This window comes from Stegodyphus dumicola, chromosome 3, assembly GCF_044657685.1.
Source record: "Stegodyphus dumicola isolate Sdum_Otavi_A_Nest chromosome 3, ASM4465768v1".
In the NCBI taxonomy this organism is placed as follows: domain Eukaryota; kingdom Metazoa; phylum Arthropoda; class Arachnida; order Araneae; family Eresidae; genus Stegodyphus; species Stegodyphus dumicola.
This window is the reverse complement of record NC_140770.1, coordinates 253,525,041-253,543,575: the sequence shown is the minus strand read 5'-3', so window position 1 is coordinate 253,543,575 and position 18,535 is coordinate 253,525,041. Positions and strand designations below refer to the sequence as shown.

General features: G+C 31.8%; 1 protein-coding gene across 1 annotated transcript in view; it reads left to right on the top strand.

Moving 5' to 3' along the window:
- Nucleotides 1-11,035: 11,035 nt before the first annotated feature.
- The window catches only part of LOC118181207 (uncharacterized), a 323,394-nt gene continuing 315,894 nt past the window's right edge, over nt 11,036-18,535 (top strand). Inside the window, exon 1 of the mRNA XM_085814055.1 lies at nt 11,036-11,635. Within this exon, the coding sequence (XP_085670181.1) occupies nt 11,269-11,635 (367 nt within the window). The 5' untranslated portion in view covers nt 11,036-11,268. The remainder of the gene's footprint in view (nt 11,636-18,535) is intronic.

Here is an 18,535-nt window from a genome sequence, read left to right as displayed (position 1 = left end):
ATAACATCGTGTACATGCGTATTTCAGGCTTTAAAAGTTACAAATGCATATTCGCTTAATTGTTTGGAAACTCGAGATGGAATGGGGAATGTTTTTATATTTATACTTCGTATTTTGAATTAATTAATAAATTTAACTGAGCGCTGCGCTTGAAAAAGTTTTCTGTAAGAAACTTTAATAAAGTAACACTGTAAGAAATTTTCTCCCTCCTTTCAGAATGTCTTCCATCATTCCCGGCGAAGGCATTGCACATTTTTCATTTCTCCCTCCCCCCCCAAAAAAAATCCTACCTTAAAACGACAACACTTTAAAACAACACCATAAAACGACAAATGAAATGTAACAAAGCCAGATTTAATTTTCACTAAAAGAATATCAGATTAACAAAAGCGAAGGAAAATAATTTTACACTTTGATAACTAGCTAAAAAATTTTAATAGAGGTAACCTCATGCAGTTATTTACCTTCTTTTCTAATTTTTTAGACTATATTTTTCATGAAAAATTAACAATAAATCTTTATAGAAGAGATTAATTAATTAATTACTTTTATTAGTTTATTATATAAGTTTAACTCTTTATTAACTACTATGCAGCATTAGTTTTCTACTTCTTATCAATTTTTGAATGCTTAAATTTCCTTCTTATTTTTTCAGCAAACATTTATTAACTAAAAGTAAGTTTTTTCAAAAATATGAAATATAAAAGTAAAAATATTCGTTATTTCTTTTTGCGTTCGAAAATTATTATGAGAATATGCATTTACAACTATTAAAACCTGAAAAACGCATGTCTGCGATGTTATGGGCATACGAAGATTTGTAGGTGCTTTATTTTTTACCGCGATGTTTTTAAACTGCGTTGTCTTTTGAACCGCTTACGACGATGTTTTAGAACTGTGATGTTTTCCCCTTGCTTTCTATTCTCCTGCGATGTTTTGTGCGAGAATGTTTTCTTCTTGCATTGTTTTGTCTGCGATGTTTTTGCCGCGATATTTTAGCCTGTAATCATGCTGTTCAAGATGTGCTATGTTTTTGGCCGCTAATAGCCGTCATTCTGACATGTCGAACATTTGTGTAGCTGTACAAGTGCAGGTGCAGGAAGATCGTGTTAAACTTAACCTAACTTTTAATATGTATGATTATAGTAACCTTAGAATTAAGTTTGATATTAACACACAGCAGATAATTTTTTTTTGCCAAAGTGTGTACATGTTTTTCTGAAGGGCTCTACACAGAGAAATTAATGCCAAAAATGTGTTAGAAAAGTTAGTGGGGGATAATTAATCAAATTTACTTAAGTCTACACCATTATTATGTGTGCATCGGAATTCTGAACTTAACGCCAAACATGAATGTTATTTTTTACTTTATCGTGCACGCTTTAAATTAATTTATTTTCTTAGAAGATATATATTGAAATGGATTATTCATTTATACTGATCATCAGCAAATTGGCGGCCGAGCAGTAAAGTCGCTGAACACTGGTAGTTCAACCGCGGATCAAATCCTGGCGAACGGCTTGGCTGCATGGGCGTTTCGTGGCCTTTCGTATGTGTAATTTGGATGTGAGCCAGCTTTCCTCAGAAAGTCCTCTACAAAGCCATCCCTCCTTTAAGCAGCCCTCGCGTGGTTTGCCGTAATTAAATAAATATAAACCAATGCTAAGATTGGAGAGAAAAAATAAAAGACGCAAATGAAGCAAGCTTAAATTTGAACCCTCTAATAACGAAGAAAAAAACTATCGAAAAAACTGAAGTTCTATTTTATACCATTTTGAGCTACAGTCATGATTATCGAAGAATAGATAGAGAGACTCACACTGGATTTATTTCTTATTTTAATGTATGATAAATTAACAGCGTTTCAAAAATATACCGTCATGAAATATGAAAAAATACTGCTTAAATCTGTTTGTATTTGGGCAATTGGAACTCTCAACAAATCTGCACAGAAAAGTGCTTTGATATGCTGAGAACGCATTTTTTGATATCTGTGGAAATCTATATTCAATGAATCCTTTTTTGAATAATGATTTGATAGCATAACTTTTTAAATTACTTGCATGTTTTTATCTTACGTTTACACGTAAACAAAAAAATTATTTTCCTTTAATATAATACTTCCTTGAAGAAAGAGCCAGGAGAGAAAGTGTATGTTTGTAATATATTCCTTGGAACATACTGTGCTAATTTTTTTTTTTTTTCCAATCATGAGACTGCTGTGGACTTTTCAGATGAGGCACATTTAGGGGCCTAAATACACTGCACGTTTCTGCATATTACAAACGCGAACTGCAATAGTTTTTCGAAAGGCGATCATAACGCTACGCATTAGCAAGCACCATTAGCAGGAAGCAGAAGTATTAGCAAGCACCATTAGCAGCAAGCAGAAGCCGGAACTAGAATGAATGAGACTTATCAGGTTAGCATTAACTAAGATATTTCGTCATAAAAGGGTACTTCAATATCATTATTAAGATTATTATTATTATTTTTTTTTTTTTAACTAGGTAGAAAACGAGAGTTTCACTTTTACTTCTATTGTCGTGTATACTTTGCGCATTACTAGCATTATGTGAGAGATTAGGTTAGATTAATTGAATATAAGTTAAAGAAATCGAAATTAGCTGCTTATAGGAGAGTGATGCCTTCACGGAGGACTTTTAAAGGAAAGCTTGTTCGTATTCGCATAATACAGGGAAAAAACACGAAGACCAACCATTCATCCAGCCCATTGAATTGGGATCGAACTCGAGTCCAACTCCTAGCATCTTAGTTACTCAGCTACTGCTATGGCTAACATTATGTGAAAATCATAGGCCAATAATTAATTTTAAAATGGTACTTTTTGGAAAGATTAAATACAAAATTATTGCTAATTTTAGGTCAAGAAAGAAAAATAGTCAAAAAATAAAAAAGATTTTAGAATATAAGCTCTTAATTAAAAGTTAGAAAATAATTAAAGAGAGCGGAGAAGAATAATTTATCATCTAGTAAAATGGGAACAAATAATTAAATAATTTTCTTTACAAAATTCATATATAATTTTATATCCCGCATAATGAGAACTTAATAATCGAACTCTAACAAAATATAAATGTTTCGGAAAGAAGTTTCTAGCTCAACCGTCTTGGTCGGTACAGCGGTTAGCGTTGCTGGCTGTCCTACCCTTGGTCTCGGATTCGAGTTTCGGAGAAGCTTTGTAAGCGTGTAATGTCTATGCGGCATGGGAACACTTAAAATATTGGCGAACCAAAGGTTCTCTCGAGATGGTTGATGGTGGAAGAAAGCCAACTGCCAGTTTTGCCAGAGTACATCTCGGTTCCAACCCTTTTGGTGTTTGTGTTTTCTGTCAAAATTGTACCAGAACTTCCACCGTTTTCGCTATGTGCCCCATGGTGCACCTTGAGGGACGGTTAAATAACCTATTGCTATTGGTCATATCTGACCAAGTTGCGAGTATTCGATCATTTGAAACAACAGCAACGATTTTCTAACCCCTAAAAAAGGTGCATTATAATAAAGTTAAAAAATAGTATTTTTAAAAAAGTAACACGTGGCAAAAGTTTTTTTTTCCGTCAGACATCAAATTAAACGGAAAAGCAGCAGGTTGTTGTTCCATTTTTAATTTGAATCGAAGTCTAAATGGTTGGCTGACAAAAAAATAAAATTTCCAAGAAATATCGCAGGTAACTCTGAAGACTGATTTCTTTAAGAACTCTATGTTTCTAAAATAGGTATAATATGAATACATTCACGATTACTGTAGATTTTTCGTGACAGCTGTGAACAAACCAAGTCCCTCCCCCCAAAAAATGTTTTTTTTTTTTTTTTTTTTAATTATTATTTATTTATTATTATTTTTTTTTTATTTTTATTTTACATGTAAATCAAAAATCATTCAAAATAATTTCAGCTGCATTAAAATAGCACCTAAGGCGTCGTAGAATTAGGATGGATTTTTTGTTTCTTACCCTAATGGTAAGGGTAGCGGGATTTGGGTTTATTCTGAGTACTCCAAAACTATTTAAATGATCCTCCAGCGTGATAAAATTACATTAAATAATTAATAAACTAAGCTTAAACTTAAAAAGTCATTTTACAACTTTTCTAATATTTTATCACTTTTCTAATACGTTGATTTTACTTGCAGGTTAACTGATGCTAACCAAATCATTAGTCAAAAAATGTCCATTTTCTAACTAGTTGTGCCTTTTAAATTGCTATTTAACTATATTTATGACGAATGAACTGCCGTTAACTTTAAATAATAGAACTGTAAGACCATTTTGGAAAGTGTTTTGCAAATCAGAATCTGGGTTCCACAATTTGTGCTCACAAACTTAATATACAGAGCGCATAAAGAAGAATTACCATGCTTTGAGGAATTTTTTTGCCCTAAACAGATTTAAAATTTAAGACATACACTCTTCGAACTTTTAACTAAATTATAAGGACTATTAACTTTATAAGGACTTTATTATAAGGGTTTTTATACAAATTTGTAATTAAATTATAAAACTAAACTATAAGGTGGTGTATTTAATTATGGCAAAGCACACTAGGGCTATCTGTTTAAGAGGAGGGATGTCTTTCTAAGGGAAACTGGCTCGTATACACGTTTACACATGGGGAAAACCACGGAAACACCCATGCAGCCATCCCGTTCGCGGGATTCGAACCTCGGATTGAACTACCAGTGTTCAGCGACTTTACCGCTCGGCCGCTGGTGGGCCCTAAACTATAAGGAATTAAGTTTTTAGAAGGGCAAAAGTAAAATGTCAATCAAATCAATATGATAAGTAGTATACGGTGCAGGTAAGCTTCAAAAGCGTCAAAGACAGTAAGGATTATCGTTTCTGATTACAAATATCGAATGTATGCACTAATGGCCTTAAAACTGTCATTTGTTTTGGGCACGGAATTAGAGTGTTCCTCATGAGATGGATGATATCTGGTAATTGGACTTCAGTTCTATATTCTTTATGACTTAAAAGACTATCTCATAATATTTTTGCATTCCTCTACACGTATAAAAGAAAACTACTCATTTTCCCTAATGAAGCTGTCCATGGATGCACTTTTAAACTGGGGCAGAGAACCGTGGAGAATTTTGCAGTAGTTTATTTATCAAATAACTATTAAACACATTAAAGAGATGATGCTACGATAACTGGTATATAAGAAAGTCAAAAATGGTTATTTATTTAAATACTGATTAAGAAACCATGAAAGAATACATCATATTTTAAACATATTTCAAAATATATTTTATGTAACTAGAAATAACATTAAAAATCAAAAATTAAAAAAAAAATTAATATCATTTCGATTTCAAAAATTATTTAAATAAAATGTAAAAGGGTTTAGATTTTAACGATCATTCAAAAAGATTTTTTAAGGTTTCTTATGCTCTCGTCGAGCTCACAGTTTACCACTCTGCTGTTGCATTCACTCCTGCTAGCACATTTTTTATTTATTTTTTTTTTTTTGTCTTTTTAGCTTTATTATATTAAGCATCATTTTCTATGCATTTAAGGCCATGTGCAGATCAACAGCAAAATTACAAAAATTTTAAAAACAGCGTACGTTTACAATTCCGCATGCAGTGTAAAATGTTACATTTTTTTTTTTCCCCTTTTTTTCTTTTTCTTTTTTTTTTTTTTTTCCTCAGTTTATCATTTAAATATTCTGTTTTCTCAGTAAGAAAAATTGCGAAACTTTTTTCTGTCTTTTTATTATTAACGTTTTGTGTGTTGACTTTATTTATTAAATGTCTTGTTTTTCGCATTTAAGCAGCATAAAATTCAATTTAACAGCAAAACCGCAAAAAATTTAAAATTAGCATATTTTTAGAATTTCCAATATACAGTCTCGCGCGCTGGAGATAATGTTTTATTCCGTAAAGTGTTGTCATTGCTCGCTTTCAAATCGTTGAAAATCCGTTAATCAAAAATTCGTTAAGTTTTACAAAATGTGAAACATAAATTTCGGATTTCAGAATCCGACCTTCCAGGTGCACATGTGCAGGTAGAAGACTACGTTATTCAAAATTTGACCATCGTGTTTCCACAATGGAAAGAACATACATGTATACATGCAGTTCTTCATTTAAAAATAATACACGGTGATAATAGTTGGCTGCAATAATTTGAAAAGTGATACAGCCGTTCAGAGCGGACAACGCAAAATCCCGTTTCGAGACTGATAGTCCGTTCGGGCTAACTCTCTTTTGGGCTAATAAAACCACAGTTTAATCATAATTTGAAGCAGATGCACAAATACAGAATTTAAAGGATGAATATCAGATTGATTTTGCCAAGGATCGTTACACATGGCCATTTTTGTGATATTTTCTCCAAACGAATTTGAACAGTAATTTGGTAATCATCAACGTAATTCAATTGACATCAAATCTTAAGTAATCTGTAATCTAAAAAATAAGACTGTTCTCGAAAGCTTATTGACTTTATCTATAAAGTCGATAAGCTTTCGAGAAGAGTAAAAAATCATCTGAGGAACAAAAAAGTTAGGCTTGTGAAACAATTGATTGCAAATAAATTAACGTAACAATAACTCATTATCCTAAAGGAGCGTTAGCCCAGATGAGCTGTTAGTCTCAAAACAGGATTTTGCATTGAATCACTATAAAAGTCTGAAACAATTTTCAAGCTGTTGCCACCAAATATTATAACCATGCATTATATTGAAATAAATTAAACAATGAAGAATTTGCATGAATGTATGCATGTTTCTCGCTTTGTAAAAAAACAATGGTACCTAGAGCCATCAAAGTTTGAGTAACGTAATCCTCCACCCGAATATGGACACTTGGACGTCCAAATTTTGAATTTCGAATTTGTTTTATTATGTATTCATATTTCGTAAAACTTTAACGAATTTTTAACCAAAGCAATGATTTCAAAGCGAGCAACGGCAACACTGTTTGGGAAAATATATTTTTATATCGAGCGCACGAGACTGTATGTCGGAAATTCTATAGATAGGCTGTTTTTAAATATTTTTAGTCCAAATGCTCTCGAATCATGTATGTATATGTAAATGAAAAAAAACGCCCCTTTGTGCATAACACAAAATTTGAAAGCTTTCAGATTTTTTTCTTTAAAAAAATTCATTAATTAAAGTAAAATCGATACATTTAAATAAAGGTGTGAAGAGGTCTATTTCTTTACGAAAGAACTTTGGCTGAATCAATTTTGTAAGAGCTCTTTAATTTTTGACTTTATACATTTCTTTTAATTTGTCATGCAATTTTGGTTTTTTATTCACTTTTTGGCTTCTGCAATTATTTGAAATTAAAATTAATTTTCGAAATAGGTTCGAACTTAGATTAAATAAAACTTAATGAGTATTTAAAAAATTAATCACATTTTGCCTTTTTTTATTTTAACATTTTGTTTATTTTTTTAACATTTGTTTGCATATTCTGCATATGTGCAAAATTAAAGGCTTAAATTTTAGGAGTTTTACGTAATCTTGAATCTAGTTTTTATAAATATCATTTATCGCTATAATAATAATAAAAAAATCATTTCTTTTGACATTTTAATCTGAATGTCGAGCTTCTAATATATTACAGAAATACGTTAAATAACTTCAGCAATTTCTTGATTATTTATTTATTTAAACAAATATTTCAGTTTTTTTTTTAAATTAAAGCTGAGAAAAACATAAGTAGGAAAGGTTTCAGATTTTATATTACGCCCAAAGGGGCGTTTTTTTAACGTTTTGCGTGCTATATTTATTTATTAAATATCATGTTCTTTGCATTCAAACCATAAAATTTATCTTAACAGCAATATTACAAAATATTTAAAAAGAGAATATCTTTAGAATTTTCGCTACAGTTTCATGCATTGGAAATAAATATCTTTTTTTTTTTTTTTTTTTTTCCTTGTACAGTGTTACCATTGTTCGCTTTGAAATCGTTGAGTTTGTTAATCAAAATCTCATAAATGCTTTACAAAATATGAAATAGATAATAAAAAAAATTCCATATTTGGGCTTTCTGCTGCCCATATTCGGGTGGAGACGTACCTTATTGAAAATTGGATGGTTTTAGGTACCTTTGTTTTATCAAAATGCGAGAAACATTGCATGCATTTACGCAGATTATTCATTGTTTAATTTCTTTAAATATAATACAGGGCTCTAGTATTCGGTGGCAAGAATTTGAAAAATGAAACGCCGTTTATGGTGAAATGCCATAAAATGCCGAAACGAAATTAATAGCTCTTCTAGGCTAAAGCCCTTTGGGTTAGACAAAGTAAATGAAAGAAATCATCTTCTGTAACTTGTGTTCTAAACTACCAAAAAGTTTAGAATTGATTAAGAATTTAATGATAACTATATTAATTACTCCTTACACGCTACTAATTATTCCTTTTGTACGAGAGAATTCTAACTTCGAATTTAATTTAAAAAACTCTCTTTCACGCATTTAAAATTTTAAATTATCTTTTAAGAGGTTCGTTCGTTTTTTTTAAACTAATAGCTTTTCGAATGCATTTGAGCTCACTGAAAGATGAGAATTCTTTTCCCTGGTAATTAATAGAAAACGAAGAGTCGTAAACATCCCAGAACAAGCATTCTAATGGTTAGCATTAAATCATTAAAAGTACTTACCAAAACAATTCAATTTCAACAACAGACTTCTATTCGTAAAATCATTTAAGTGTAACTCATAACCAGGCGTCCATTTTTGACACTATTAAACATAATTTAGAGATATTCACTGAGAAACTAAATTACGTAATTTTAACCATGATTTCTTACTTATTTTTAGCCACGAATATTTTAAATATTCCCATCATCACATGCACTTAAAATTATAACTGATTTAGGAACACCATTTTATTGTGAATGTCGTTGTCAATAAACTCATATTTTGTATAGATTTGAGTTTTCACTATGTCACTTCAGTTTTCAGTAATTCTTTAATTTTTAATTACGGAATCGTAAAAAAAAAAAAAAAAAAAAAAAAAAAAAAAAAAAAAAAAATGTTACAAATATACATGAATATTTCTTATCAATTTTCATACGAAAAATTACCTGTGCAGCGCTTATTAAATTAAATATTAGCAGCTAACATATAAAGCACCTTCCAAATTCTTCCTCCAGTAGAACGATGTCAGACACCAGGGTACATGGGCTCGAGGCCCTACCCTCTGTAGAATAATTAAATTTTCGAATTTTATGGAAAAATAACCTGTTTTAGATCTAATTATATATATATATATATATATTTTAAAATATATATATATATTTTAAATAAATTTAGTGAATTTAAGAAGTTCTTCTACAGTACCTAACAACTTCATCTATATGCTCTTTGAAAATTCGTCTTTAAAAATATACTGCGTTATTATAAGTAATGACTTTTATGAATAAGTTCCAGAGTAGTGAATTTTCGCGTTGTGTTTATGTGTATGAACATAATATTGAATATAAATTCCAATCAATGGGTGTACACTTATATGCCATCGATTGGAAATTCCAATATATAATGCAAGCTTATGTAGTGTGATGTCTAAGAGACTCTTAATGTAATTTTTTTACGTTCAGAAGTGTTTCAACACCATGTGACGAGCAAAATTCACCAAAATTCATACCTGAATTAATTTTTTAAACACCTTACCTAATTGCTAATCAAATTATTGCATTTATCTCCTAATTAAATGGTTCTACTTAATTTCCTAATTAATACGGGAGAATCAAATGTTATATAGCTTATTGCTATACGTTTCTCTCAAAAATTTCCCTGCTTCTTTTGAAATTATTCAGACAATAATATTTATCGGTTTCAATCAATTTAACATGTTTTATATAGCAAAACATGAAAAGGAGTCAATAAAAAAATTCCATACAAAAACAAGAAAATAATTTTTAAAAAAAATCTGAAAGCTTCTCAGATTTTATATTTCTCCCAAAGTGGCATTTTTTCATTTACACACACATACACGTTTCGAGAGCATTTGGGCTAACACCCCCCTTGAGTTAATGTTTAAAAATGCCTTTAGAATTTCCGACAGAGAGCCTCACGCGTTGGAGATAAAAATATTTTATCCGTTCAGTCCACCACTGGTGGCTTTGAAATCGTAGAGTTTTTTAATCAAAAATTTGGTAAAGTTTTTCAAAATATGAAAGATATAATAAAACAAATTCGAAATTCTAAATTCGGCCTTTCAGGGGCCATATTCGGGAGGAGGACTATGCTATTCAAAATTGAATGACTCTAGGTACCATGGTTTCTTCACAGTGCAAGAAACATATATACAGAGCAAGAAACATTCCTGCAGATTATTCATTACTTAACTTCTTTAAATATAACACAGTGGGGGAATATTTGGTGGCAACAGTCTGAAATATGATTCAACGCTTTTAGTGATTAGATGCAAAATACCGTTTCGAGACTAGTACTGCTTCTGGGATAACGTTCCTTTTTGCTAATAGCAAATAAATAAACAAACAAGAAATAAACGGACTTTATTTCTGTTTGTATTGAGGATTACAAGAAAAGAATGTTTAAAAATGTAGTCTTTTGGAGTAGTTCATATTTTGCAGTTTAATTTCCTGTTACTTTAAGAGATTACTTCCATCCATACATAGTCACGTCAGTAATTATAAATAGCATTACTGAAAACTAGTTATCGAAAAAGTGTAAATAACCTCATTACATAACGCTAAAATCGTGTATTAAAAAATAAAGGTCTAAGAATGAACGAGGGAAAGAAAGAACTCACGAACAAGAATCTATATTTCTTTTGCCTTAACGATGATAAAGACATCGTGCAGAATCCTAAAGTGATTGTTTGAGCCGTCGATCGGCAACGCCTGTCAGCGGCTACATTCTCCTCTAATCCATCAATCACATACTCAGAACCGCGCCTTCCTCGAGTTTCATTGGTGCGCCGCTAAATGGGTAATTCTGGCCGAAGCCCCGCCTACCTTAGTGTGTGACGTCATCCACTGGGAGGAATCGCTCTGCCATCGGAAAGCCGTTGATGCGGCTGTTGGTTGCGAATTAGGCGTAGCATGGATGGCTCGATGTGAAGCCGTTGTTGTTCTCCTCCGTTGTTAGACTTTGTGCTGCTTGTCAAAACAAACGAGGGTGACACTGCCGCTTCTTCTTGCGCCTCTGCTCAACGTGTTTGAACTCAAAGTGTTGCTGAAAATAGGACAATGCGGGCTTCTTAGCGAACTTTAGAACAACTTTAGTAATGCTGTGACAACAACCAGGCCCTAAGGATGGACACGAGACTTTTAGAACCCGCTTTCGGACACACGCACAGTCACGTGCTGGCACGACTGGGGCGATTTTTGCCGTCGCCGTACATGCACTTCGGTTCTCCTATTGCACCTTACAGCGTTCCATTGGCGGCGGCCCACCATGCAGCAGCGGCTCATCATCATCATGCAGCAGCGTTTGATTACGGGCAGGCGGCCGCCGCGGCTGCGGCTATGGCCGGCGGGGTGCCCTACTCCATTGACGGCATCCTCAGCATGACGCCGGCCGGTCTAACGGCCGCGGCTAATGGACTAGGAGGTCCCGTTGGATCGGGAGGTGGAACTGGGGGCCCCGGAGATCCGAACTCTCATGGACATGGCAAAAAAGGTAACATTTTACTTTCTACTACATCATCACTTTTGAGCGTGCTGCGAAACGCAAAGAGATATTCACTAATACTCCGAGATCGGAGTATCAAAATTATTGGAAAATTTGACGATCGTTCATTTTTATGATACTTCGGTACTTTTAGGCGAGATTTATATATATTTATCTATTTTAAATGCTACTCATCGAACAAATGGGCTACCTATCGACCCCCTCATGTGCTTAATTTGATTGTTTACATATGTATTTGAATAAAAGGGAAGATTTAACAGATTCACTTTTGAAAAGTTCTTTTAAATATCTATTTTCTGATTTTTTTCTTCATTTCTGAATGTATTCAGAACGCCGATGAGTTGGGGAGGTATAAATACTTATTTTTATTTACTTATTTTTTTTTTTATTATTATTTTTTTTAAACCCTATTCTTTAGAAGGAGGTGGCAGTTTCTTGCAAGTTGCATTTAGAGTTTTCTTTCCAATATTCTTTTTGGAATTACTAATAAAAGCTGTGAAAGTCGTTTATAATTAAAAATTATGGTAACCTGTAATATATGGCAATATGTTTAATCGTGAATAGTATATAATGCAAGATAAAAAAGCATAACAAATTAAGGGTTTTTAATATATGAAGCAGTTTTGCCCATTCATTACATTTTCCATAAAATAAAAAGGTGTGCTCGTGCACACAGGGGTGGGGATGAAATCTTATCTTGGGGCTTTAAGGTATACGTTTAATGCGAAATATAAATGAGAAAAATGTGTGTTTTACTTTTTTTGTTTCCTAAAATAACTCTAAATGCAAACAGAAAATGTAACTAAATCATATTTATTGTTGATTATCTTCTCTGTTTACAAATACTAGCAAAGGCTCAGCTCTAATAAATTTAGAATATTTGCAGGATTACTTTAATGATTTTTCTCGATACATTTTAAGCAGGGTATAATGAAAACAATTTTTTTATTGTATTTACAATGAAAAGACAAAAGAGTTTACAAACTTTTTATACAGATATGATCTTTGAATAAATTATGAGTTATGACAACTCTTAAAAATATTTTATTAATAATTTCAAAAAGCTCTTTTATTTTATGAAACAATTAAGGAGCAAATGTGATTAAACCAACTGCGTGGACTGATTTTTATTCACTAGAAGTTTAGATTGCAATTAAAGTAATAACCATCTATAATGAAACGAAAGCTAAGGATTTAACGATATTGGTGGTGGTGGGTGAGGAAGTTAATCTAAAACACGTTCACATGTACTCACATATGATAATTTACTGTAAAAAATACTGATTGATGTGGAAGTGATTAAGAATCTAAAATTGCATCATTGTTATTATCATACGCGAAATGCTGAAGGAAATTTTTCCTCCATTCAGCTCTATTAATTCAAAAGACATTGCTTTATGATTTTCACATCTGTTGACATTAGCACATTTGTAATGTAAGCGGTAATGTTTTAAGCATAAAAAATACCCTCCCCAACTTTCCATATAGATTTGTTTATTCCACCTTTAACATTCCTGTTAAGAAGGAATACATACGAAATATTTTTTAAAAAGGCAGAATATGCAACAACTTAAGAATCAGATGTGTGAAAAGTAGGGTGTAATTAGATGTATCGGGATTAAACTGCCTCTTCTGAAGCATTTTATGCAATAATTCCTAGGCAAAAACGTATCGAAAAGGTGACAGAATGAAATTCGAACTTTCAGGTATATTACGAAGTGCAATTAAATTTCTAATACTAGTTTTATATTCATTTATAATTGTTTGTTTGTTAGGTAACTTAACCCTAAAGGAAAGAGCCTCTTTTATAACTAAATACATGCAAATTCGCATTATTTGAATTTGAAAAATGGGCTCACTGAAGCATGATGTACTGATTCTTATCTAATCTATTCTAATCGTCGAACGAAACTTTTTTTTTTCCTTACCAGCAGTTAATATGGGAAGGTAGCTTGTGATTATAAATAGTATAGTTGATATTCTTGGCTTCTCTCCTAACAAGGGGGGGGGAGTACAATCGATTCATAATTCAGTAATGGAAATTTACCTGCTGTTGTGAATAAAACAAATTGAGCAGATAGTTCGTAATAGCATATGTCTGTATATATATATATATTGTTATTTAACGTAGCTGTTGCTAATGTAAGCACACGTATATACTGAAAAGAGGTATTTTATAGAGGTGGAGGCATGTTCTGATCATATTTCAAGAATTAGGAGAATCACATGCTTCTGCATTGGAGTTAGCGAAAGGGAAGAAATATTCTTGGAAATTAACCAGAATCGCAAATAGTTCTTGAATTGTTCAGTAGAGACACAGTATTAGTAATGATGTAATTATTTTTTAAAAGACAACCGACATGGTGGAACTATATAAGAGTTTCATGACTTTTTTATTGATGCCGTGGCGTGATACGTCTTCCAAATAAATCTGATATATCTTGGAAAAGAAATAAATGTAACAGAAAAGTATATTTCTTTGTCTAACACTCAGTTCCTGAAGTGCTAGACAAAGAAGATTCGAAGAGATGACATAGCCAATCCAAACTGATGCAAAATTTATGCTTAAAAATAAACAGAGATGATTCGTGTTGAAATAAATGTATTGAAAAGGGAAAATCCCGTAATAAAATGCGGCTAAAATTTTCTGCTATATTAAGCTATGTTAAATTATGCTTCAGTACACAAATTTGCTGTGCGGTTGCTGTCTTTAAAACGTATTTAAAGAGATTTCTTGTCCCTTTTTCAACTCATTACATGGTTGCCAACCTTCAATGTAAAGACCAATTTTTAGACAAAGTTTGTTTTATATATATATATTACCGGAAGTACCCAATGCCAGTTAAGTTAAATTGAGAGTAATGTATCTAACAACAGAAAGAACCATATCGCTGTAATCCTTCTGTAATAATGATGCAAAAAATACAATTCATAGTCATAAAATTTTCAGTCTGATACGATATGGAAACCACATAAAAAATTCCTTAAAAATAAACTAATTCTTTCTCATTATATCAGCAACAATGGCACGCAGTTTTTAATGATTTTCGTCTTTCTAATCAAATGGTCGTAAAAGCTCAAGTTCCATCCAATATTTCACCTATATTCAATTTTAGTCGATTAAATATGGCCAAACATAGATCATAATAGATCAGAAATCAATAACGCGAACAAACACACATTCTTCTTTTTATGTAGAGATTTTGTAAAACTCACGAATTTTTTAACAGACTGTACGATTTGAAAGCGAGCAGTAGCAACACTTTTCGAAATAAAGCATTTTTATCTCCAACGCGCGAGACTGTTGCCACTCGGAAAAATGAGTGCCAAACTTAGTGCTTTCAGGGTTTTCAATTAAAGTCGTACGAAGATGGGAATTGTCGATATGGCTTCCCACGAATTTTGGGGAATCGAGAATAGTGTATTTAATGTTTGGTAATGCTATTTTTATTTCATGCTAAAACGCTAAAATTTCGAAATTTTTTATCAACAAACTGTATGATTTGAAAGCGAGCAGTGGCAACGCTTCTCGAAATAAATCAGATTTTCATCTCCAGCGTGGGAGACTTGCCACTCTGAAAAATTAGGACGAAAATTAGCATTTCCAGAGTCTTTAATTAATATCTCTGATTTTAGCTTTTTTTTTTTTTTTTTTTTTTTTTTTTTTTTTTTTTTTTTTTTGCCCTGAAAAAGATGGATGTCGACCTTTTCCAGAACCCAGATAAGAATTGCAAAAATTTTGGTGACAATAGCTATAGTAGCGACTGAGGTAGAGGCGAAAAAACACAGATTCTTTATATATATATCAAATTTGTACAATATAACACTAATTTAGCTTGGACTGATTCGCATGCCTAGAAAGAAAGATTTAAATTAGATTAATTGAATTACATAGAAAAATAAAAAGTATATTATGGCTTATAGAAAGGTCTTATTCAAAAGTATTCCAAAAGATACCCAGGTTAAATGTCATGCGCTTGATCAAAGTGAGGAGTAAGCTCATCATTTTATTGTTCCGCTTAAATCCCCAACTTTATATACACATCATTCTTATTAGTTGCTTTGCTTGGCACGGTTCTTTTGCTTGAACTCTGAGACAATTAATCACTCATTTGGAACAAAATATGTCCTCTTATTAAAACTCTAATGCATTTAATAAGTAAAAACTAAAGAAGTACAAAAACGTCTTTCTGGTAAAAATAACGAAATTATATTTAATTATTTTTAGAATTAAACATTTTGTTTGTTTTCCTCTAAAATATCTTTATCATATATAGATAAGTACACAATTCATGTATATGTGAATAAAACACTTGTATATGTAAACATAAAAATATATATAAATTCTCACACAAAACATTCATATGTAGACATAAAACATTCAGTTTTTCCGTAATTTCATTACAAGAGTTTTCAAAGAGTACTTCGTACATTTAATTTTTTATTCTGATGAATTTATAATGTAATATACGAGTGTCTTGCGACCCCTCTGGCCGATAATAGTCGGCCTTATGGTTAAGGCAACAGATTAAAACAAAAATACTATTAAAAATAGCAAATTAAAATTCTCAGTATATTGTTCTATTGCCATTTGTAAAATTAATTAAATTCTTTGCAATTCTAAACTCTTTGCTGTGGCAATAGAATTCCTTTATGTTGCCATGTTTTTTCCAACTGTGTTGGATTAGATAGGGTTAGATTGCGCAAGTCGTACCACCTCTTAAGTCGCACCTTTGAAATATTAGGCGTAACATCCCGCCAATTGCGCCTTTTCCGGCAAAGCGATTTATCACATCGGGTTTGTCTTCTTATAACAATTGCGAAGAAGCCCGCTAAAAGAATATGATTCAGCGCCTAAAATGCAAAGGATGGGTACACGACTTGGAGTTGACAAGAAATGCAAAAATATCTTTGTGACCATTGTTGCAATTAATTGCATAATAAATTGAGAAAAAGAAAGTTTTATTATAATTGTTCAATTTTAAACATAGTATGACTTAAGGTACATATGGTACGACTTAGAATAATGGTTGTCTAACTTGTAATAAGTTCGTGTTCATAAATGTTATTAATTTTATCCAAGGGAGTAAACTACATGGAATTTTACTGTAATAAATATCAGCAACAACAACGCAAGATATTAATACCATAAGTAATTTTTATTTTTTCAAAGATCCTACGATTTATGATCACTTTTTCTTAGAGAATATGATTTACGTGACCTTTACCCTATGTACATGCAGATACTATCATTATAATTTTAAGGATATACAGAAATGAGTTATATCTGTTTTACAGAACTCATGTATAGTATTTTTACATGCGAAATATCAGGTGATTTGAAAATTTCATATCTCTCCTTTCACAAATGAATAATATACTTTTTGGTGAACATAAATCTGTAATGAAGAAATTTATGCTTATTCTAGTTATAATTCTAATACAAGTAATTCAAGGAAGTGCGCAGGCTTCTTGTATGCATATTATACTATTTATTAGTTATTATTAACACAAATGTTACTTTCAACTAAAGCCAACCAATTCTTCTAATATCTCTACAAATATGGTAAAAAGATGAATGACAGGTATTAACCATACTTATATGGCTCATTGTTAATTACTCATATTCTTTATCTAGCATTTGAAAAAAAAAAAAAACACTTTTATTCTTTTTTCCTTTTAAATATTGGCTGCTGAACAGACTTAATACTTTTATGTACAAATGGTACAAATTAGATTGGATTTGCATTTTCCTCTTGTTCTGCTTTATCCTTTCACAATACTAAGATCCAGCGATTATGAAAAGCAGCCTTAAAAATATAAGACCAAATGTTTCTAATAACTGCACTTATGAAAAAGAATCAATGCGTTAAGGTGGTGTTGGTGTTGGTGTGTTGGTGTATTTAATTATGGCAAAGCACACGAGGGCTATCTGCCTAAAGGGAGGGGTGCCTTTCGTGGAGGACTTTCTAAGGGAAACTGGCTCGTATACACGTTACACATGGGGAAAACCACGAAAACGCCCATGCAGCCAGCCCGTTCGCGGGATTCGAACCTCAGACCGAACTACCAGTGTTCAGCGTCTTTACCGCTCGGCCGCTGGTGGGCTCAATGCGTTAAGGAAAAGGAACTAAGAATTAGCAGTTTTCTAGGAAGTTAGAAGTTTCCTGATGACTTATAAAATATGAATAATTATTTCATATTACTTTTCTATGTATTAATGAGATAACTAAAATATTTTAGATTTAGTTTCCTTGAAACTGCTTATTACGCAGACGATTTGCGTAATAAATGTAATAAACAAAACTTCGTAGAATTTAATGCTTTTAGCTCCCGGATTTTGCTCTGTGACATAATAGATAGAAAGTATTACCTCTTGAAGAAAATCCTTGTGGCAAGTGCAAGTGACCCAGTAAAATAAATGCTCAACTAAGTCTTGAATAATTAAGACTTTTCTTTATTAAATAAGTATCAGACTCTCCAAGTGGCGTTAGTTTACAATGAAACTGTAGCGTAATAATTTTTTACTTGCCATTTGGTTTTTCCACTTTGAGCATCTCATTTAAATTGTAAGATTTTAAGATTTTATACCCTTAGTTTCTAGGGTATAAGATCTAAAAATACTTTAGCTACTACTTTCCGAATTAATACTCTAGGGTATTAATTCTGAAATTAGTAGCCTTGTTTTAAACGCTTAGCTTTAAATTCAGTTAGGTCTTAAACCTTATATGATGAGACCAGTTGTAGTTGCATTTTATTTTTTTAATATATTTTTAACTTTTTTAAAACTTTAATGGTTTAATGGTAAAATCTTCGAAAGGCAATTCCTCCTGTCCCAAATATTTTTGCATAATATCTAGATTTGCAGTGTTTTATGTTCCAGTATTG